The 21,124-nt window shown below is 46.2% G+C and overlaps 2 protein-coding genes, 2 long non-coding RNA genes and 1 pseudogene across 5 annotated transcripts; 4 read left to right on the forward strand and 1 right to left on the reverse strand.

The window, feature by feature from the left end:
• Window positions 1-1,352: 1,352 nt before the first annotated feature.
• On the forward strand, window positions 1,353-5,870 carry LOC109769427 (uncharacterized). 2 transcript variants are annotated; one of them, XM_020328174.4, is made up of 3 exons: window positions 1,353-2,997; window positions 4,474-4,738; window positions 5,209-5,870. In XM_020328174.4, exons 1-3 carry the CDS (start codon window positions 1,495-1,497, stop codon window positions 5,508-5,510), a joined length of 2,070 nt encoding a protein of 689 aa, XP_020183763.1. In that variant the 5' UTR covers window positions 1,353-1,494; the 3' UTR covers window positions 5,511-5,870. The 2 variants fall into 2 exon arrangements, with proteins under 2 accessions (XP_020183763.1, XP_020183764.1); XM_020328175.4 differs by having other exon boundaries at window positions 1,383-2,997; window positions 5,212-5,870.
• A 409-nt stretch (window positions 5,871-6,279) lies between these two features.
• On the reverse strand, window positions 6,280-9,550 carry LOC109769443 (uncharacterized; annotated as a pseudogene).
• Window positions 9,551-11,912: 2,362 nt separating this feature from the next.
• LOC123493977 (uncharacterized) lies at window positions 11,913-13,241 on the forward strand. The gene is made up of 4 exons (XR_012183581.1): window positions 11,913-12,216; window positions 12,344-12,607; window positions 12,720-12,991; window positions 13,104-13,241. It is a non-coding gene; the product is annotated as an uncharacterized lncRNA (long non-coding RNA).
• Window positions 13,242-13,492: 251 nt separating this feature from the next.
• LOC141022294 (uncharacterized) lies at window positions 13,493-14,509 on the forward strand. Its single transcript, XR_012183582.1, has 3 exons — window positions 13,493-13,624; window positions 13,740-13,895; window positions 14,167-14,509. It is a non-coding gene; the product is annotated as an uncharacterized lncRNA (long non-coding RNA).
• Window positions 14,510-14,962: 453 nt separating this feature from the next.
• Window positions 14,963-19,278, forward strand: LOC141022536 (uncharacterized). Its single transcript, XM_073498791.1, has 6 exons — window positions 14,963-15,639; window positions 15,745-15,843; window positions 15,930-15,942; window positions 16,037-17,965; window positions 18,367-18,894; window positions 19,099-19,278. The coding sequence occupies exons 1-6, from the start codon at window positions 14,963-14,965 to the stop codon at window positions 19,276-19,278; spliced, it is 3,426 nt and encodes a 1,141-aa protein (XP_073354892.1).
• The last annotated feature ends 1,846 nt before the right edge of the window (window positions 19,279-21,124 follow it).

Consider the following 21,124-nt stretch of genomic DNA (forward strand, 5'->3'; position numbering starts at 1 on the left):
GAGGCTGGCACTTGAGGTGTGATTTTCTTGTGCATGGCAAAGAAGATGGCAAATTTTCTTCCTTGAATCAAATGGAGAATGCTTTGTGGGCTGCGTCGCCAGGGTCCGTCAGGGCAACGTAGTTTGGACACTATGCCGCGCGGTGTCAGGATGTGAAGACACTGAAGAAGAGGCAGGCCCGGCGTGTCTGTATGGGTTGTATTCAGACAGTTTAAGTGCCAAAAGGAAAATGGTTTGTTGAATGAACACTGTCTTTCTGTTTGACAGTGCAAGTGCAGAGCATCAACCATCAACTCTGTTGTGTGCTACAACTTGCGATGCTACTGTAGGTATGTTCAAACTAATAGATGAACTAGGGTTCATCGTGTGCCTAAAAATGCATGAAAACCAAAACTTTTTGACTAAAACTAATTCGAGGGATCGAAAGAGCTTACTTCTCTCGTCGTGGAGTCATCTTGATCCGCAAGAACGGTGAAGAAACTGAGGAGATCGAAGGGGGTGAAGAGGAGGAGAGACCATCACTCCTCTGTTCTCTCGGGCGGTAGGAGGAAGAAAGGGGGCTGGCTTGGTGGGGTGGGTCCCACCAGCCGTCCCCCGCGAATTTTTCCTGTTCGAACCCTAAAATCGGACCCGCTGGTTGTAGGGTATAATAGCCTACCGCCGGGGGCTCGGGCAGTAGGATTGACGGCAGAGTTGACGACTCGCTGGTGGGTGCTGACGTGGATAAGTGCCCTACCGCTGGAGCCCATGGTGATAGGTAGTTATAAATACTGCTAGCGGGTCCGGCGGTAGGAAAATGGTCAGATCTCAAAACAGATTAGGACAAGGGTCAGATCGTGCTTAACTTGCTAAAAAGGGTTAAAATAGTGATTTCAGCCTCGTGAGGGAGTGCAAGGCCAACTTCATCATCGTCAACGTCAAGGGCCTAGAGTCGTTGACCATGTGGTTCGGCGAGAGCGAGTCGAACATCTGTGACCTATTCTACAAGGCGCGCCAATCGGTGTCATGGGTCCTCTTCTTCGACAAGCTCGACTCGATCACCGTCAAGCGCGGCAACGACGTTGGGCGGGTAACACTACTCGACTCGTTCTCCACTGCCACGTCCTATGCCAAGTCAGCATGCCCAGACCCCATCAATAACTCAAAACCACCTGAAATCCTGTCCAAAAACTATCCTGACGCTAGATCCGGTTTTGACAGAGTTCAGAGGGTGATTTAAGTTTTTTTTGTTAGAAAAGAGGGTGATTTAACTGGTTTTCGAGTTTATACGGGGATTTGATCCATCAGGAGGGAATTTTTTTTTTTTTGAGCCCATCAGGAGGGATTTGGGGGTATGCTTTCCTCTTCAAGCAACATCGACTTACAGGGCAGATGGGCTTTGATGAATTAGGCCCAGGGCCCGGACGGCACTACACTGAGCAAGCAAACCACCCTTCTTCCTTCCAAAGAGATTTCCCCAAATCGATCTCCACCTAGGTCGCCGCCGGCGAGGCGATGGCCAGCCTCAACGCCAAGGCCAGCACCGGCCATCTCCGCGTCTACGGTCCGGCGCTGCATGACTACGGCGCCCCGCTGATGAAGGACAGAGATCAGGAAGCGTCACTCCTCCTCCTCAAGATCCGGCACCACTACGAGGAAGCCCTCGGGCGGCTCACCTTCCGGTGGCTCTCCGACGTCTGCTTGGGAGTCTGTGTCGGGCTGCTCGATCCGGTCTCCAACATAATCGCCAGCACCCTCCTCGCCGCCGCAGAAGCTCCAGTTGACACGGGAGGCCCGACGGCGGTGGACGGGCCCAGGCTCAGGGACATGGAGCGGCGCTCCCTCGACGGCCTCGTCGCCTTCCTCACCTGCTTCTTCCCTTACCTCGCCGATTGGGAGGCCGTCAGGTACCTTCTCCTCGCCGAAGCCGACCCCATCGTTGCCGCGCGCATCGTCATCGAGTACCGCGGCGTCAGGTGCTTCCGCGAAGGCTCCGCCGCCGCCCGCGGCGCCCTCAAGCTGGCCCTCCACTGCGCCATGGTGGCCGCCAAGCACCCGTGTCCCTCGCAGCTCGCCGACGCTTGGCTGTCGCTGAGCTCCTCCCTCAACAATGTTGTCCCTTTGCTCTCGGGTGTGCAGCCCAATTTCCCCCGCGACATCCTCCACAGTTTCCACACATTGGTCAAGGAGACGGCACATTCACCATGTCCTCCTCCTGATGGCAGCCTCGTCAGGCCATGGAAACTTGCTGCCCGTTGCCGCAAGCACGCCCCCAAGCTGACCTACCGGCATTCGTGGTCACTGACGCGAGTGCTCCTCGATACGATCCATGGATTCTACCTGCAGGCTCTCGCCAGATTGCCGGTTGGTTACCACCGCAGCCTGCTCGATGCTGGACATTGCTACGGCCCGTTTGACCCCGTCTCGAACATCATCGTCAACACCATCTGGTACCAAGCCACCTTCCCACCACTGAGTCAGCAAGACGAGCTCGACATTGTCAGCACATTGTGCCTAATGCGGATTGAAGCACGATCCTTCTACGGACTTGTCTCCTTCCTCTGCACCTGTTACCAAGATCTCGACACCGATCAGGCCATAAGGTTCCTGCTCGACACGGCACTCAATTTGTCCGCGACAAAGCACTGCAGCAGTGTCAAGGAAGAACAAGAAGCCTACCGGGCTGCTGCCATTGCGGCATGGCACCCCAGACCCGACGCCCAAGCAGGATTCCTCAGTTCATTAAAGGCGATGTTGGTAGCGCCTCATGTCCTGTCACTGCTACAAGATGGAGGCCAGTATCAGCTCTCCTCTCAATGTGTCCACCAGATACACACGCTATTGTGCTCTGAATATCATTCCATTGTTTGTGTCCCAACCCATCAGCAGAGGCCAGCTCCCATTTCTGAACGACAGTTCCATTTTACCATGTCTGAGGGACGTAAACAGCGAAGGACTCATAGAAGGATCTCCGCAAAGGTCAAGGCTGCACTAAGGAGATATGAGAAGCAGAATTCAGTGAGTTAGTTTATCCCTCGGATACCTCTATATTTATATTTTTATCCAAATTATATCAACCAAAAACCTACATAAACAGCTAATGGACCTGCTACCTATCGACCTCCCTCGACCTGCAGTTCATCTTGTGAAAGTTCATATATCATTTTTGTTTATAATCCTGCTGAACCGTTGCCACATGTAAACAAATTTTGAACAAGCCCAAGAAGTTTGCTTCACTGCATGATTGACGGGCCCCTGTCTGGCAGGTCCCCAAATTTTTGGGGCCCCAGTTTTTTCCTTAAGTTCCATATACTACTACTCCCTCCGTCTAGGTGAGTAAGTCATCTTAGGTTGTGCACCGTGACCAAGAAGGAGAGAAAAACGAGAGACCTTAATGTTTATTTGCTAATTAATATCATTGCATGCAATGAACTAACCACTGCATGTCGTGTTTGGTAGTCTCAAGTCATTAAAAGCATGCACGCCCCTCGTCTCTTATTGGTTGATATGTGAAGAAACAAAAAACGAGGTAGAAGTTAATGCACCGCGCCTAAGTGTTTTGGGATTATTTGGTTTTCGTAAGATGACTTACACACCTAGACGGAGGGAGTATTAGTTTTACTTTCAATTTTTAGAGGTTGTTAGTCTTATACTCTACTTCATAGTGTTAATCATTACATTAGCTGGGAATTGTCAAGGCAATAAAGAATATATCATTTACTTCTTCCTGGGAATCTGCACTGCTGCATACGCATCCCTCTCAGTCATGCACCACACTACTAGTCATGCATAGCAATTTTTTGGTTTTTCATTTACTACTCATGCACCACACTACCCCATTGCTCATCGGCTGATAGTAAGAGCTTGCATTCTTCTTCTACTGTGACTACACTCATTATGGGTAAAAGGAATTCTGATAAAGAGCTTCCATTCTTTTTCTACTGTGACTGAACTCATTATGGGTAAAAATAATTCTGATAAAGAGTTGTACGTATAGTAAAAGATACTCAGAGATTTTTATTCCAAATGAAACTGCATATATGACCCATTGATATTTTAAATATTTTGGAACAACTGGGCTCTTTTGCAATACAATTCGGTAAGTTTTTCAGTTACTGTTGCATCGGCAAAGATAAGTATTTCGAAAAAAAAATTGTTGGTGCCCTACTTCTGATTGAACAATACAGACAACTAGGGATAGAAACATGTTTTCCCCGTAATTGCCTTTTAATAGCTATAAGGCCCACTTTTTAGTTTTGCACCGATCCTCCAATTTGTTGGGTAAGATCCTGATGATTGAGTTAATTCCTACGCGAAGGACAAGCATTATCATCTGGAGCTCTAGAATAACGTTCAAACAAGTAGTGCCATGAGATAAAGTTTGATTAGGATGTGCTGTGAGACCGTAGTGGTCTGAAAAGAGGGGATATTGATCTTCCCTTAGTTCTACTTTACACTCACTTGCTGATTCACTTGCCTTTCGCAATCTTATAGGGACACTCTTATCAGCTTCATGTGGTGTGTGGTGTGAATGAATGTGTGTCAGGTCCTGACAACTGCGAAGGCTCGGGCTTGAAGCCAGGACTTGATCCTAATGATGACTACTACCATCACACCCATGCCAACTTTCTGGCGACTCGAAATGTTGCCGGCATAGTTTCAGCTCCTGTACTCTTCTTTGCCGAGCTTAGCAACCACGACGACGACCAGGATAGCCAGCTTCTGTGTTGCCCCGTGGACTTGCCACCACCAGGCGCTGGTATATACACACGTTCCTTCCCCTTTGTTTAAGGTTCCTTTCTTTTTCTTTTCATCATATGGATATGGTTCTTCATACATAGTTCTTGCTCATGTCATGTGCTGCCACGCATGTGTACTGTAGATGATATGTAGATGGTTACATTCACTAGGAAGTTGATAGTTTACAAACCACAATCGAATCTGGTTGTAATCGTTGAATTGATTAAGTAGATTTCCTAATTTGTATGATCATATCGTTACAAACATTCTGAGGGACCACAAGTAACCAGTTATCTGCTACTGCCTGTTTAGCCTGAGCAACTGAAAAGTAGACTTTTGCACACGTATAAGCAGTCAATTCATCAGGGTAACTTTCCAAACTAGAGCGAAATTCCTACTAAAAATTCTTGGAAAAATCAAGTGTATGCAGATTCGTCATAATTTAATCTCCTTATTACTGCGTGCTTCATCTTGTGCATCTCTGTACAGCAGGACTAGTCCGCTGCCTTTTCTGCGAGCATCAAGGAATCAGGATTGTGCACCCGGCCCTGGAGAGATTCCATGGGCACGCGGCGGAGTTCGAGAAGATGGTCCGCGGAGAAAATCTGTACAATAATGACTACTATCCGGAGGGCGACATCGAGCCCTACACCAACCATCAAATCTTAAAGCACAGTGAGTATGTTGCGAAGTGGGTGCACGACGGACTCGACGAGGATTGCATGTACCTCGGTAGCAATGACTTCAACATCGAGGAAGATGAAAGCGAGGAGGTTGACGACCTGGAGTAATATGTGACGAGGAATCTAGTGATGGTGAATAGAGTAATTTATTTTACTGTGTTGGGTGTAGTATTCGCTTGCCTGCACTGATGATCCTCGGTTAAGTAGCAGCTATAGTTCGTTTATAAGTATTATATAGGATTAGCAAGTCTGTCGACCTAACAAGTAGTTTTTGGGACCAAAAACTGCCTTTCTGTTTACAGTGCATCAGTAATACTGTTGTGGCCCTAAAAAAAAGTAACACTGTTATTTGCATCTATCATTTTAGTACTCGCGGTAAACGTCTCGTCCGGACATCAAAGGCTCCTTTGATTCAAAGGAATTCTATGGAATTTTTGGAGGATTGAAATTCTTACAAAATTTTCTTATGTTGGTACTTTGAGTCATAGCATTGGATTTCATAGGAATTTTTTCTATGAAATCTTTTATACTACATTTCATAAAAAAAATCTAACATCCACCCCAACCTCTTTTTACAATTTCTTTATTTTTCCTCTTGCATCAAACACTCCTTGCTAATCTTACACTAGGATTTAAGTGTACATGCCACTCTAATCCTATACCCTTCCTAACCCGCAAAAAAAAAATCCTATACCTTTCCTATTTATGTATTTCTAGAATCATGTGAATCAAAGAGGCCCTAAGTTTCTTCACCATATTTGTTACTCTCTCCATCCCATAATATAAGAGCGTTTTTGCCACTATGGTAGTGTCAAAAAGCTCTTATATTATGAAACGGAGGGAGTAGCTTGCAAAATTTCATCACCATATGTCATCCGTGGAAATCGTGAAGAAAAAAAAAATCAATGCTCAAACGCATTTTGGAGCATCAATTTTTTCTCACATTTTCCACGAATGTCATTTCGTGATGAAATTTTGCAAGCTACAAAAACATTTGTCAATGTTTCACACACAAAAAAAATCCAGAATACTGTCCAGAAAATCATGAGAACCCTCAAAAATTCTTGAAAGAAGCAGCAAGAGCCAATCCGGTCCAGAATACTGGAAAGCAGCCCTGCGGAAACAAGCTCTGGGATCTTCTCATTTCGTTTCTCAAAGCTTTGGCTTTAGTACAGTCTACTGTAGCACGAAATCTAGTTTCAGTCTTGTAGCCACAAGACTCAGGACAAGCGCTGTCCCAGGCTACTCTTCAAGCAAAAATTCTCACCTTATTCGGCAAAGGGGTGCTCCAATTAGCTTCCACATTTCTCGTGAGCAATCTCCTGCCTCACTTGGGGGGTTTAGCTGTGTTATTACCTTATTTGGGTCGAGCATCCCATGTCTTTCTGCTCCGGGCACCATACGGATGCCAACAGATTCCAAAGAAACAAACAGTTTCCCTTTCCAGTATCGCTCAACCGAGATATTTAGTTCTTACAAGACCAGCAAATTGGTAATTGAAAAGAGAGGCAGAGAGCTGAGGGAAACCCGTTGTGAGTGATCGCCATCAAAGCGCTCGCTACACGAAAACCTGGTATCACCTGCAACCACAACAGTAGAGTTCAATGCACTAGATAGAACTAGAGACAAAAGGACCACAACGTTTAAAGGAGCAGAAAAACTACGGCCACAGGCATCAGCAATACACAAGACTCCTCCTTGATCACCAGCTCCAGGCGCCCTATTGGCTCCAGCCGGAGCCTCACGCATCTGACCAGCAAGATACGTCACAATCGCCAACGGCTGATTGACCGCTTCCTGAAGCTTGGTTTTATCACCTCCTTTCAGAAGACCTGCCCAATATAAAAGGAAGGAGCACACAAACTAGCTAAAGCTTAATCGAGGATCATCACTGAAGTGAATAATACTACACCCCTGTCACTATATACACTACTCGTTTCCATACTCATCCGACTCATGGCCATCGTCTTCCTTGATGGTGAAGTCATTGCTACCTAGGTACATGTAGTCCTCCTCGAGTCCATCGTGGATCCAGTTCGTAACATAATCGCCATTACTTAGAATGCGATCGTTGTTGTAGACCTCCCGATAGTAGCCGTTGTCATATAGATCTTCTCCGCGGACCATCTTCCCAAACTCCACCTCGTGCCCATGGAATCCCTCCCCACTAGCCGGGTGCACAATCCTGATCCCTTCTAGCCGCATGGCTATCCTGGTCGTCGTTCTTGTTGCTAAGCTCAGCAAAGAAGAGTACTGGAACTGAACCTACAGAGCCAACATCCCGCATCACCAGAAAGTTGGCATGTATGTGATGGTAGTAGTCATCATCAAAACGAGTTTTTCGGTTCCAGTCACGACCAGATACGGATACATTCACACCGCAGATCAGATGAAGCTGATAACAGGCGTGCCCCTATAAGACGGCAGAAAACAAGCAAATCAGCAAGTTCCACCACATGTTTTGGTCAAGTAGAATTGCTATTAAAAAATGTAGAGGTTTTTGTGGGATAAATTAATTAATCAAACGAGGTCCACCGGCTGTTTTGATCGAGTAGCTTTTTGGTTGATGTAATTTTGGACACAAACAAATATATATAGAGAGGTATCTGAGGGATAAACTAACTCACCGAATTCTGCATCTCATATCAGCTTAGTGTAGCCTTGACCTTTCTGGAGATTCTTTTATGATCCCTTCGCTGTTTGCGTCCCTCTGACATACTAAGATTGAATGCCCGTTCACAAACGGCAACTGGCTGCTTCTGCTGGGCTGAGATGCCAGTGGAATTGAAAGCAGATGACAATAGCATGGCAAGCTGCTGGACACACTGAGAGGAGAGCTGTTGTTGGCCCCCATCCCCATTATCTGACAGCAGTGACAGGACTTGAGGTTCCGGCATGAACTGAGGAATCCTGCTGGGCATCGGGTCTGGGGTGCCATGCCGCAGTTGCAGCAGCCCTGAAGGCTTCTTCTTGTCCTTCCTGGACACCGCTGCACTGCTTTGTCGCGGCCAAGTCGAGATCCATGTCGAGCAGGATCCTTATGGCCTGATCGGCATTGAGACCTTTGTCATGGGTGCAGAGGAAAGAGACAAGTCCATACAAGGATCGTGCTTCAATCCGCATCAGGTTCAAGGTGCCGAGAATGTCGAGGTCGTCCAGTTGACTCAGTGGTGGGAAGGTGGCTTCGTACCAGATGGTGTTGACGATGATGTTGGTGACAGGATCGAAAGGGCCGTAGCAATGGCCAGCCTTGAGCATGCTACGGTGGTAACGAGACCGCAGCTCGCCGCCCGGCATCCTGGCGAGTGCCTGCAGGTAGAAACCATGGATCGTATGTAGGAGCACTCGCGTAATTGACCAGGAATACTGGCTGGTCACCGTGGCGGCGTGCTCACCGCGACGGGCGGCAAGCTCCCATGGCCTGATGAGGCTGCTGCCAATGCCATCGGGCGCAGGACAAGGGACATATGGCGTCTGCTTGGCCAGAGCGTGGAGGATGTCGCCGGGGGAATTGGGCCGCACCGCTGAGAGCAAAGAGACGGCCTTCTCGAGGGTGTCGAGGGAGGAGCACAAGGACAGCCAGACGCCTGCGAGCTTGGAGGGACACGGATGCTTGGCGGCCACCGTTGCGCACTTGAGAGCGAGCCTGAGGGCGCCGTTGGTTGCCGCGGAGCCTGGGCGGAAGCACTTGGTGCGGCGGTCATCGACGACGATGCGCGCGGCGACGAGGGGGTCGGCTTGGGCGAGGACAAGGTACCTGACGGCCTCCCAGTCGGTGAGGTGAGGGAAGAAGCAGGTGAGGAAGGCGACGAGGCCATCGAGGGAGCGCCGCTCCATGTCCTTGTCGACTGCGACGAGCGCCGAGGCCCCGTCGACGGGATCTGCGGCGGCGGCAAGCATGGCGCTGACGACTATGTTGGAGACCGGATCGAGTAGGCCGACGCAGGTCGCCGCATCGAGGAACCGTAGCAGATCGGGGTGCGAGGCGAGCAGCTTGACGGCTTCGTCGCGGTGGTGCCCGATCTTGAGGAGGAGGAGCGATGTGTCCTGCTCTCTCTCCTCCATGGACAGGGCGCTTTCATGAAGCAACGCCGGTGCTGGCCGTGGCTCTCAGCAGGCTGGCCATCGCCTCGCCGGAAACCTAGGTTGAGATGGTGGATCGATCGATTTGGGTGGGGGAGCGGTTTGTTTTTCTTCTTTATTTTGATAGAGCAAATCCTTTAGAAGATTGTAACTGGAGAACGATTACCATATAGACATTGTGAAGAGTGAGAACAAACCTGGAAAGCTAGAGATAGACGTTCTTGCATAGACTTGCACTGTCTGAGTGTACAGATTCAACCTCTTCTTCGCACATTTTCTCTATTTTCATCACTTAATCATGAGTGTATGCTCTGAGGTCATGGCCGTACTATTGAGGTGTTTTGTGTCCCACCTCCTCGCCATTCCCACCTCCTCGCCATTCCAGGCTAGAGGTTGCATTGCACAGAGGCGAATTTTCCTTTTTATCTGTTTCCGGGAAACTTCGACGGCCCGTAACCAGTGGTATACTTTGTGTAGCTAGGCCATAACATTAGCACATGCATTATGTGTTATTCCGATAGATTCCTGGGCCATGGACACGGAAATCAAAGTGCGCAACCCCACTCCCCTGATCAAGGCAAGCGCACCCCTAATGTGTGATTGATGGACATCAGTTGTGGGTGAAGATATTCACTCATACCTGCACTTCTCATTTAGTTCTTCACTTGTTCATACGCCATGCTATGCCTTCTTGTGGGTGAAGTTTTGGCGGTTCATGTTTTCTCTAACAGCTGATCAAGTCATAGTGCCACTTGCCATGCCCACCCCGTACAACCACACAGGCTTTGCGGGAAAGTCTCTACTCCTAATGGAGGACTTGATGAATAGTCCGCGCGGTTAATTTTCGCTAGTTTATTTTCGTCATACTCCCACCGCCGTTTTTTTTCAGTCATCGCACCACCTCTGCCTTACTCGATCGAAAAAAACCGGTGCAAACAAAACCCCTGGGATCGATCCCTCGTTCACACAGCTGATCGATCTCCGCCGCCGCCCGACACAGCAGATCAATCTCCGCCGCCGCCCGATCGCACGCCCGAACCACCCCTACGCCCAGACCGCGGCGGATCCATCCCTGTGCCGCGCCGTGGCGGATCCATCCCTTCGCCGTCACACTTGCAGGAGGCGGCGGTCTGCTGTTGGATCGGGCGAGGACACGAGGCCGCGATCCCGCGTGTCGTGTTCGCCGGCGATCACGACCCCGATCCGACGGCGGCCACCTTCTGACCACCCACAGGGTCTCAACCGGCGCTGCTCCCCTTTCAGTGCTACGTAATGCAAGTTCATACACATTATTTCATACTGAATATTTCATGCTGAAGGCCATACAAAAAAACATCTCAGGAGGCGGCGATCTGCTGTGGGATCGCTTCAGGAGACGCGAAGCGATCTGGTGTGGATCGCTTTAGGAGACGGGGCCGCGATCCCGTCTACGTGACGCCGTGATCCCCTTCTGGACGCGCCCAGCATCCAACTTCTGTTGTACGTATTGCAGGTTTATACTCAATAATCGCACATTACCTATGTACAGAAAATACATACAGAATCTCAAGTTTATACTCGTTTATGACTATCTTTGCTGGAGCATGGTAGGCCAAACAACAGTTATGAAATTGCATATTTGAGTTGGTTGCTTGTGCTTACTTGGAATGCTCAACGTGGGCAATCTTAGATTACATATACATCAAGCAGACGACCTCCTTTCCTGGACCATGGTATGCCAGGCACCATTTCTGAAATTTGCAACAGAATAGCTTAGGAGCTGTTTACGCATGTTGCTGAACATGTTTAATTGTTGTACATGTTTGCATAACTGATTGTGCTGCTTTTACTTACTTTGATTGCTTGGTTGTGTGGCTTGTTCTGCTTACTTCGCACTGCCAAGAAGCAGCCTGTCCAATAAGCATAGTCTCCAAGTTCACGAACGAAAGTGCATGAAACATAACAATTAAGAATCAGTCAGTTTACATAAAACCTCCCAATACGGAGGCCAGGAGTTGGATCCTGGGCGCGTCCAGAAGGGGATAACAAAATAAATGATTGACGGTAGACAACTTCAGTATGAAACATAACAAAATAAGATCATTAAGATGGTAGACAACTTCCTTTCACAAGCCATTGTTAATAGTATGAAATCTTTGCTTGTAGGTAAGTATGGGGAATCCACAAAGCAAATCTGCGGAACATACAACAGCGTCAGGTGTACCTAGAGGTAAATCTTTGACTAAAAAACTTGCCGCACATGTCAAGCTATATCCCGATTGTGATTTCCTTAAATGACGTTGTTTCAGATAATTTGGATTGGACAAATGATGGTGAGAACAACCTGAGTACCCCATTTATGATAGTTGGATTGTCAATTTACCATGATTTAATACTATTTATTCATCGAATTGATCTCGCTTACTTGTATGAATGACACTCAGATGGGCTGACACTTGAACCGTCTGGACAACCGGTTCTTCCGGATAATGAACTTGTGGGTACTGAAGGTGTAGGATATCAGATGGCTGGGACAAACGTTGTTGATAATCACCCTATTGGTCCAGGTATGAGGCTGTGCGGATAGAGTACTCATCATTTTATTCTCTTAAGTTCGTGACTTTAATCTCAGTTACTTGTATGAACCATGCTCCAGGCCACTCGATACCTGAACAGACCGCAGACCCGGTTGTTCCCCAACCCACTGATGGTGATATCACATGTGTTCAGCGGCCTCCCGATCTGAACTCAGGTGAGCAAAAAATATATTGAAAAGGAGACCCGGCAATCTCGGTTATTTATCATGCTTATAGAGGTTGTGTTGCAGACATTCAAGAACAGTCTAAGAACAACAACATTTAGCTTTTGTTTTGTTCCAGATGTTCTTGATGTGTCTCCTATTGATGGAGGAATACACCTGTACACTATGTCAACTGCTCAAGATTTATCCCAAACCGTTTCAACATCCGAGCACATGACTACAGGATCTTTCGAGAATGTCACCAAACAAACTAAAAAAGGTATCTTATCTGATGAAAAAAGGGAGCAGATAAACGCCAAGAGGCGAGCTAATTATCGGCGGAAGAAAGAGGAGGAAGCAAAGAAACTTGAGCATGAAAGTCAAGCTTACCTTTCAACATCTGGTATAATTGTTTGATTTTTAATGAAAACAATGTGCATTCCTGCTTTGACTACTCTCACAGCTTGCTGCATCTATTATTAGACCGTCTATTTACTTGTATGAACCAATTTCAGATCAGTCCATCACTGAACAGACCGCAGTTGTTGTTGTTCCTCAACCCACTGATGGTGATGTCACATGTGTACCGCGGCCTTCCGAACTGAACTCAAGTTAGTATAAAACATAATCAGTACTCTCTACTCTTCGGATAGCACTAAACTGACCCGTTATGACCACTATCGGTTATTTTTACATCAAGCGGGCAACCCGGCAACCTCATCAACGTTTGTGTCTCTCAGTTGTCTCACTGACGAGTTAGCCGCAGCCGTAGCACAAAGTGTAAACGGTATTACAAGATTCGTCTTTCGTTGTGAACCGTATCTATCTTATAGAGGTTGTGTTGCAGATGTTCATTAACATACTAAGTACATTATCATTTTGGTTTGGTTTTGTTCCAGAGGCTCTAGATTTGACTCATATGTATGGAGGAAATCACGTAAACATCAATGCAACTCCTCAAGTTTTACCACAATCCGGTTCAACATCCAAGCACATGACTACAGGATCTGTCGTGCGTGTCTCCAAACCATCTAAGAAAGTTATCTTGTCTGATGAAAAAAGGGAGCAGATAAACGCCAAGAGACGAGCTGCTTATCGGAGGAAAAAAGAGGAGGAAGTAGAAAAAGTATAGCATGGAAGTCAACCTGACCTTTCAATATCTGGTATGATTGTTTGATTTTAAATCAAAACAATGTGCATTCCTGCATTCACTACTCTCACACCTTCATGCATCTATTACTAGATGACAAGAAAGAGCTAATAAATGCGCGGAGGCGGGCAACATATCTTAAGAACAAGGAAAATGCTGACATTAACAAGGAACAGATGAAAGCTCCGTTGGTAGATGGTTATCGAAGAAAATATGATGACGCCGCCGGCAAGCATCTCCATCAAAATATGCCTGCCGTTGACATGTCGGGTACGACTATTTCTATATTACAGGCCAAACGTCTATTGAATATACTCCCTTTGTTCATAACAGTATGATTATTATCTGAGAATCCGTGAGTATGACACCTACAACCATATTGCAGGTATGCAAAATGTTCCACGGAGCGCTCTCGGTGATATCACTAATGGGGTACAAGCTCACCCTATGCTCCTTGCCGACAAAAATAGCCAGATCAAGGCTCAAGGGCGAGCTACCGTGAAGCACAAAGATGATAACCTTCCTGCCCTTACAATATCAGGTTAGAATGCTTTTTGATTCAGCTGCCTCTTGATAGTATATATATTCCTAATGTTTCTGGATACAAGTGTTTAATAAGTTATCTTGGAAAACAAGCTTATCAAACTCATTGTTTTATCGTCCTCTCGTTTGACTTTTGATTAGACATTAATACCTTGTGAAAATGGACGGAAGGAGTCAGCTGATATGACCTACCTAATATGCTGGTACCTTTTGTATCAATGATCAATTAATGCAGTACTGATTAGCGTTTTACACTGTTGTATAACCAGCCGACCCAAATAGGTCCAGCTATACGTCATTGTCACAAGATGAGGCGGTATTGCCTCATACCAATACAATCAGTACAGCTGTCATTCATGATAACCAACTACCTAGGAAGCAGCGTGGTAAGCAACGCAGAACTTGCTTAACTCCTGATCAAATGGAGCAAACAAACGCGTGGAGGCGAGCAACATATCGGAAACATCTAGAGCACGGAACTATCGATCTTGAAGAAAAAAATACCACGCTGCGAGAATGGAGGGCATGCAGCAAAGAGAAGGGGGAGTTAAGTGCAAAAAGAAAGGCAACTTATGCGGCAAAGAAGCACACCCCGTGCAAAGAATCCCTCGCACTCCCACGTTCAGACCTAGCAAACTTATCCCGCGCAACACCCCTCTCTCGGGCCGCCGAAGGTGATTCATCTAATGGCGACCCGACGACAATCATTCCGAATTTCATTGTTGGTACCAATGGTATGATAATTCTATTGTCACCTTGTTGTGCTCATTCTCACCAACCCTCATCTGACATGACGTTGTCTATTGTCACATTCGCCATGGAGATCATGCAGACAAAATCGATGGGTTCCGAGACTGCATCACTGGCGATGAGACGACACCATCCGACTTTATGGATGAGGAGTACTACATGTTTCGCGATGAAGGTATGGTCAACTATAATCTATGAATTTGTGGGGCTTTATCATAATTATAGTTAGTAGTTAATAATGTTTTGAACATCATGTTTCAACAAATGCACGTAGGATACGATAATGACACCTTGGAGGATGAAGAGGAAGCGATCATGTCGTCTGCTGTACCTAGCGAGGTTGATCCATTAGACTTTGTCTACACAAACATCCCAGACACGACTCACATCCTGAAGCTCGACGCAAACTGCAAACACTGCAAGGCAAAAAAATTTGTGTCTGAGACTCACGGCTTCTGCTGTCGCAATGGCCAGATCGAACTTAAACAACCTGAGCCAATCCCAGAGCTGATGAGGCTATGGTCAAGCATGGATGCAGATTCTAGACATTTTCGGGAAAACATACGCTTCTTCAACGGGCATTTCGCCTTCACAACCCTTGGCGTCAGCCTTGATGAGAACTACACAAACATGAAGTCTGGGGTGTACACATTCCGGGCACACGGCACCATCTACCACAATGTGCATTCGTTCGGGCCTAGCTCCCGTCCTAAGCATCTACAGTTATACTTCTATGATGATGACCCAACCATCACTCATCGTAAGGCGGCCACCAAGCAATTAGACCAAGATGTCGTGAAGAAGTTAGTAGACATACTCAAAGAAAACCCGTACACCCAGCAATTTAGGAGTTTGGGTGCACACAAGGACAACCTCGATGATTACAGGATAGACCTAAACACCGATAAAAGGCTTGACCAAAGAAGATATAACAGACCGTTGTCATCTGAGGTCGCTGCAATTTGGGTTGAGGGCAACGACCTAGCAAAAAGGTTTGACCGGAGGATAACACTTTGTGGTAATAACAACGAAAGGCACAGTATACGTGTGACCTCCGGAGCATATGACCCTTTGTCTTATCCCCTATTCTATCCAAGGGGAGAACTAGGTTGGCATCCGAAGCTACCTAAACGTAATGTTCCTTTGGAGGTTGTACTAAATCCTCAACTGGTCCATGATGATGATGAGGATGCAGGGTATGCCGTCTGCGTCCTATTTTGCTACAAATAATATTTTGTTTGTCGATTATATCCTCATTTTGATGGTACTCAATCATGTGCAGAGGGAAACAGCAGGTTGTGCGTCTCTGTCAGAGACTACTACTGTTACATGCTGCAGACACGGCCTGCGATCTTTAATCCCATACTCTGTGGAGCACGCCTCTTGCAGCAATGGGCCGTCGACATGTACGTCAAGATTGAAACTTGTCGGTTAAGGTGGTACAGGAAGAACCAGACGCAGATTCGTGCCGACTTGTATAAAGGAGTTGTTGATGCGATCACATCGGGGGAGACACGAGTAAGCGCTGTTGGGGTAAGAATAGTTCTCCCTGGAACATACCCTGGTGGCGACCGCGACATGAAGAAGAGGCATATGGATGCCATGGCAATTGTACATACATACGGGAAGCCTGACATCTTCTTGACCATGACTTGCAATCCAAAATGGGAAGAGATAACGAATGAGTTGCTGCCTGGTCAGATGGTGCAAGACCGACCTGATATTGTGGCTCGCGTGTTCTTTGGCAAACTAGAGGCTATGAAGGACATGTTGTTCAAGAAGCACATCCTGGGTGTTGTTGTCGCATATGTATATGTTGTCGAGTTTCAAAAAAGGGGCCTCCCACACGCACATTTTCTGTTGATCATGGACTCAACATATAAGCTTATCGTCCCCGAGCAGTATGACCGACTCATTTCCGCAGAGCTCCCAGACAAGCATAAGTATCCGAAATTGTATGCAATGGTGGTAAAACATATGATGCACGGACCATGCGGTGCTCTAAACCCGAAGAATGTTTGCATGCAAGAAAACGGATGCAAGTGCAGATACCCGCGGTCGTTCAATGAAAACACAGCACAGGGGAAGGACTCGTACCCAGTTTATCGACGTAGAGGCGATGGTAGGCGTGCTAAGGTCCGAGGGAAGATGTTGGACAACAGATGGGTTGTGCCTTATAACCCATACCTTCTGCGGATGTTCAATTGCCACATCAACGTTGAGGTCTGCTCGAGCATAAAGGCCGTCAAATATCTTTACAAGTACATTTACAAGGGCCATGATAAGGCTTCTTTCAGCATCGACCAGCCCGACGCCGATGGTAACATTGATGAGATCAAGAGATACGTTGACGCAAGGTGGATCACCCCTCCGGAGGCTATGTGGAGGATATTTGGCTTTCCACTTTGCGCCAACTACCCTCCTGTCTTGCAGTTGCCTCTTCATCTCCCGAATATGCACAGGGTCGCATTCAATGCCCAGGCTGACTTGAAAAATGTTGTCGCCTCAGAAAATATTTCAAAATCCATGTTAACGGAGTATTTCAAGGTTAACCAGGAACACCCTCGGGCTAGAAATATATTGTACAAGGATTTTCCCGGAAGCTTCACGTGGCAGAAGAAAAAGAAGTTTTGGAAGCCGCGGGTCGAGCGTTTTCAAATAGGTCGCATCGTGTCTGCCAATCCTGCCGAGGGGGACCGATACTATCTGCGTGTGTTGCTAAACCATGTTACGGGCAAAACATCCTTTGACGACTTGCTCACCGTGGACGGCGTGTTATGTGGGAGCTTTAGAGAGGCTGCTGAAAGGTTGGGACTCATCGAGGCAGACAACACGCTCGACGACTATCTTACTGAGGCTGAGCAGTGGGTGATGCCATGTTCTCTTAGGAGGCTCTTCGCAACCATCTTGGTGCACTGCGAGCCAGACGACGTGCGTGGTTTATGGGATAGGCACCTCGAGCCTATGTCAGATGACTATCGTCGATCACGCACGTCCCCTGACGAGGTGGAGCAGATGGTGTTGCTAGACATTAGGGGTATGTTGCAGTCCATGGGTAAAGATATTGTTGATTTCGCTCTTCCGAGCATAGATGATGCGTTTGACCCAACCGAGGGCGAGGCAAGAGAGGTCATCGAGGAAACAACCGTTGAGTTTGACATGGATGACACTAAGTTGGTATCTTCGCTGAACTTGGAACAAAGGGCCGCATACGACGAGATACTAACGGCTGTTGAACACGGTGATGGGGGTGTATTCTTTGTTGATGGCCCTGGAGGTACAGGGAAGACCTTCCTATACAGGGCGATGCTTGCCAAGGTGAGGAGCCAAGGCAAGATTGGTATGCTACCGCGACGTCGGGCGTCGCCGCTTCTATCATGCCTGGCGGCAGGACTGCCCACTCGAGGTTCAAGATCCCATTGAGTTGCGATGATGGAGCCTCGTGCAGCTTCACCAAGCAGAGTGGGACCGCGAAGCTCCTAAGGATGGCCTCATTGATAATATGGGACGAGGCCAGCATGACGAAGCGACAAGCGGTAGAGGCATTGGACAACAGCATGCGCGACATCATGGGAATACGTGACCGACCCTTTGGAGGAAAGACTGTTGTTTTTGGTGGGGACTTTCGGCAGGTGCTTCCGGTCGTCAGAAGGGGGTCGCGGGGCCAGATAATTGATGCAACCCTCTGAAGTTCTCATCTGTGGAAGTGTATGCGGCAGCTTCGGCTCATCACCAACATGAGGGCTCATAATGACACGTGGTTTGCAGATTACTTGCTAAGGGTCGGCAATGGCACTGAGGATGTAGACGATCAAGGCAACATACTACTCCCTGAAGATATTTGTCTGCCGTCTACAGGCGAGGTTGACGACCTGGAGAAACTTATTGACCACGTGTTTCCGAGTCTAGATGACAACATGTCTGATTCCAATTACATGACATCTCGAGCAATCCTTTCCACGACGAACGACAATGTCGACAAGATAAACATCCGCATGATAGACCGTTTTCATGGAGATGAAGTAATCTACCATAGCTTTGACATTGCAGAGGACGACCCATATGGCTACTACGCTCAGGAGTTTCTTAATGGATTGACTCCTAATGGTCTTCCTCCGCATGCACTCAAGCTAAAGCTGAACTGCCCTGTCATACTTCTAAGGAACATTGATCCAGCTAATGGACTGTGTAACGGCACTAGGCTTGTTGTAAGAGGTTTTGAGAGGAACACCATTGATGCAGAAATCGTGATTGGTCAACACGCTGGCAGGAGGGTCTCTCTTCCTCGAATACCTCTCTGCCCATCTGAAAACGACATGTTTCCGTTCAAGTTTAAGAGAAAGCAATTTCCTATAAGGCTTAGCTTTGCTATGACCATTAACAAGGCTTAAGGGCAGACCATACCGATAGTTGGTGTCTACCTACCCAATCCCATGTTCTCTCATGGTCAGCTCTATGTTGCTTTGTCTCGAGCCACCGCGAAGAGAAACATAAAGATACTCATTCAGAAGGAGAAGCCGAAGGAGAAGGCCAACAAGCTAAAGGACAATCCAAAGAAGCGAAAAAGACCAACTGTGTCCTTACTGACCTCGATGAAGAACATCGTCTACAAGGAAGTCCTTACAGGCTGAAGTTCGGTCTTAATAGACTGGCAGGTTTAGTAATGACAGAGCATTTACTCTTGCGATGGTCAAGATATGCTGAATTTCGTTTCTTTTACATATATTTTTTTATTTGGTATTTTTATATTTGGATGTATACAACATCATCGCTGATATAGATTTTCTACAACCGTACTTTTTCATGTGTAATATGTGATTCAGATATAGTGATTGGCAGGATAAAGACCTGGAACATCCAATGAAACTATTGTATTACGGCAAATTAACATATCTGTTCTTATTATTTTGGTATTTTGATAGTATGTTTGAATGTAAGTTTATGGACGTCCTTATGATCCTCTACAATCATCTGCTAGGTCAGAACTATAATATTCTGATTGGTCTGAATTATAAGACCAACACACGCATGAGGGAAGTTTGTGAAGCTTGTGAATATATATTTTGCATATGTACTACAAATAAATAATAAAAAGCTAGCCTGCGTACATGCGAATAAGTTTATATGCCCGTGCGACTTTGAAAAAATGTGACAACTGACATGTCTGATTGCTGAAGTGTACAATATTTGGAAAAAAATTAGAATACTTATACTTTCACGTATCTAAACTAATTATTTAACAGTTCAGTTCAGGTTACATATTATTTTCTTGTATTGGTTCATTTACCATCATGAATTTACTGTGCATCTGTAATAGTTCAGACCTAAAATATTTGTATGTATACACCATCATAGCTGATATAGATTTTCTACAAGCGTAATTTTTCTTAACGAATGATGCCGCTGATGTGTTACTTCTGCTAATGCATAAACAGATAGTGCATGTGTGTAATACCGTTGCTGCTAATGCATACGCATAAATACACAAATTTATGTTGTTTCCTAGCTATGGGAGCGTGTACTTCTACTACTATTTCTCATATGTACGTATGTATGTTATACAGATTGTTGTGATGAAAAAGAATAATAAATATGATCTTTTGCAATGCTGTGTTGGACTGAATGATTTGTAGTCCAATTATATTTTTTGATATACATGAGGTATTACACATGAAATGCAAAAAAGAGTTGTAAGCTTATCTCAATAGGTTTCTTTTTATTTATTTCCCTAATTCATGTTTATTTTTTTATGTTCTCTTTCCTGTTTGAACAAGGAAATGTAAGTAAATGTTACAGCTGGCACAAACTTGAATGAAGTGTTAATGCATTTGAAGAAAACAGTATTCAACATAGTTTTAAAAAAATCCCGTGTATAAGGAAATTTTAGAAGTGTTTTTGAAAAATATACAATACGTGCATGTTAACTATTTTATTTGCTTCCTTTTAAAAAAATTCCTAATCGGTTTATCACACATGAAATCTTAAGACAGGTTATCTTTTTCGTCTTGTAATAATTAGTAGGTTCTACTCACCGAATCACAAAATTGATCCCATTAATTAATATTTGATTGTGACCAAATCGGTCGATTTGTTTACCAATTTCGTATTCAGAGCTTCCTAGAAACGCTTATATATAGATCAACCGTTCCAGCGACCTTACCAGACCTCTCCATCCTCCTCTCATGGCGTCATCCAACAGTTCAATTCGCTTCAGCGATGATGCTGTTGAGGATATTCGTTCGCAGGAAGAAGAAAGTGAAGATTTCGGTGAACTGGAAGATCATGACGGCGCTACGCCGATGCGTCCCTTTGGTAAGGGTAACACACCAAAGCCAAAAAGGCTTAGGATGCATAATCACGTCGAGCCTATTAACCTGCCTATTAGTAGTAGATATCCCGTTACGAAAGACGATAGGAAAGATGGTTTGGGGGACGGTTGGGGTACTAGCAACGATCAAATTCTGCAGGCAACCAAGG

This window comes from Aegilops tauschii, chromosome 5 (genome assembly GCF_002575655.3).
Source record: "Aegilops tauschii subsp. strangulata cultivar AL8/78 chromosome 5, Aet v6.0, whole genome shotgun sequence".
NCBI lineage: Eukaryota > Viridiplantae > Streptophyta > Magnoliopsida > Poales > Poaceae > Aegilops > Aegilops tauschii.

What these genes read in the sequence shown, in the direction of transcription:
- LOC141022536 (XM_073498791.1), top strand. Translation starts at nt 14,963, where the DNA reads ATGTCGTCTGCTGTACCTAGCGAGGTTGATCCATTAGACTTTGTCTAC. An exon ending in ACAGGGCGATGCTTGCCAAG is followed by an intron (nt 17,966 to 18,366) that starts GTGAGGAGCCAA and finishes TGTATGCGGCAG; the next exon opens with CTTCGGCTCATCACCAACAT. An exon ending in ACACCATTGATGCAGAAATC is followed by an intron (nt 18,895 to 19,098) that starts GTGATTGGTCAA and finishes TCTCATGGTCAG; the next exon opens with CTCTATGTTGCTTTGTCTCG.
- LOC109769427 (XM_020328174.4), top strand. Translation starts at nt 1,495, where the DNA reads ATGGCCAGCCTCAACGCCAAGGCCAGCACCGGCCATCTCCGCGTCTAC. An exon ending in GATATGAGAAGCAGAATTCA is followed by an intron (nt 2,998 to 4,473) that starts GTGAGTTAGTTT and finishes GCAATCTTATAG; the next exon opens with GGACACTCTTATCAGCTTCA. An exon ending in CTTGCCACCACCAGGCGCTG is followed by an intron (nt 4,739 to 5,208) that starts GTATATACACAC and finishes ATCTCTGTACAG; the next exon opens with CAGGACTAGTCCGCTGCCTT.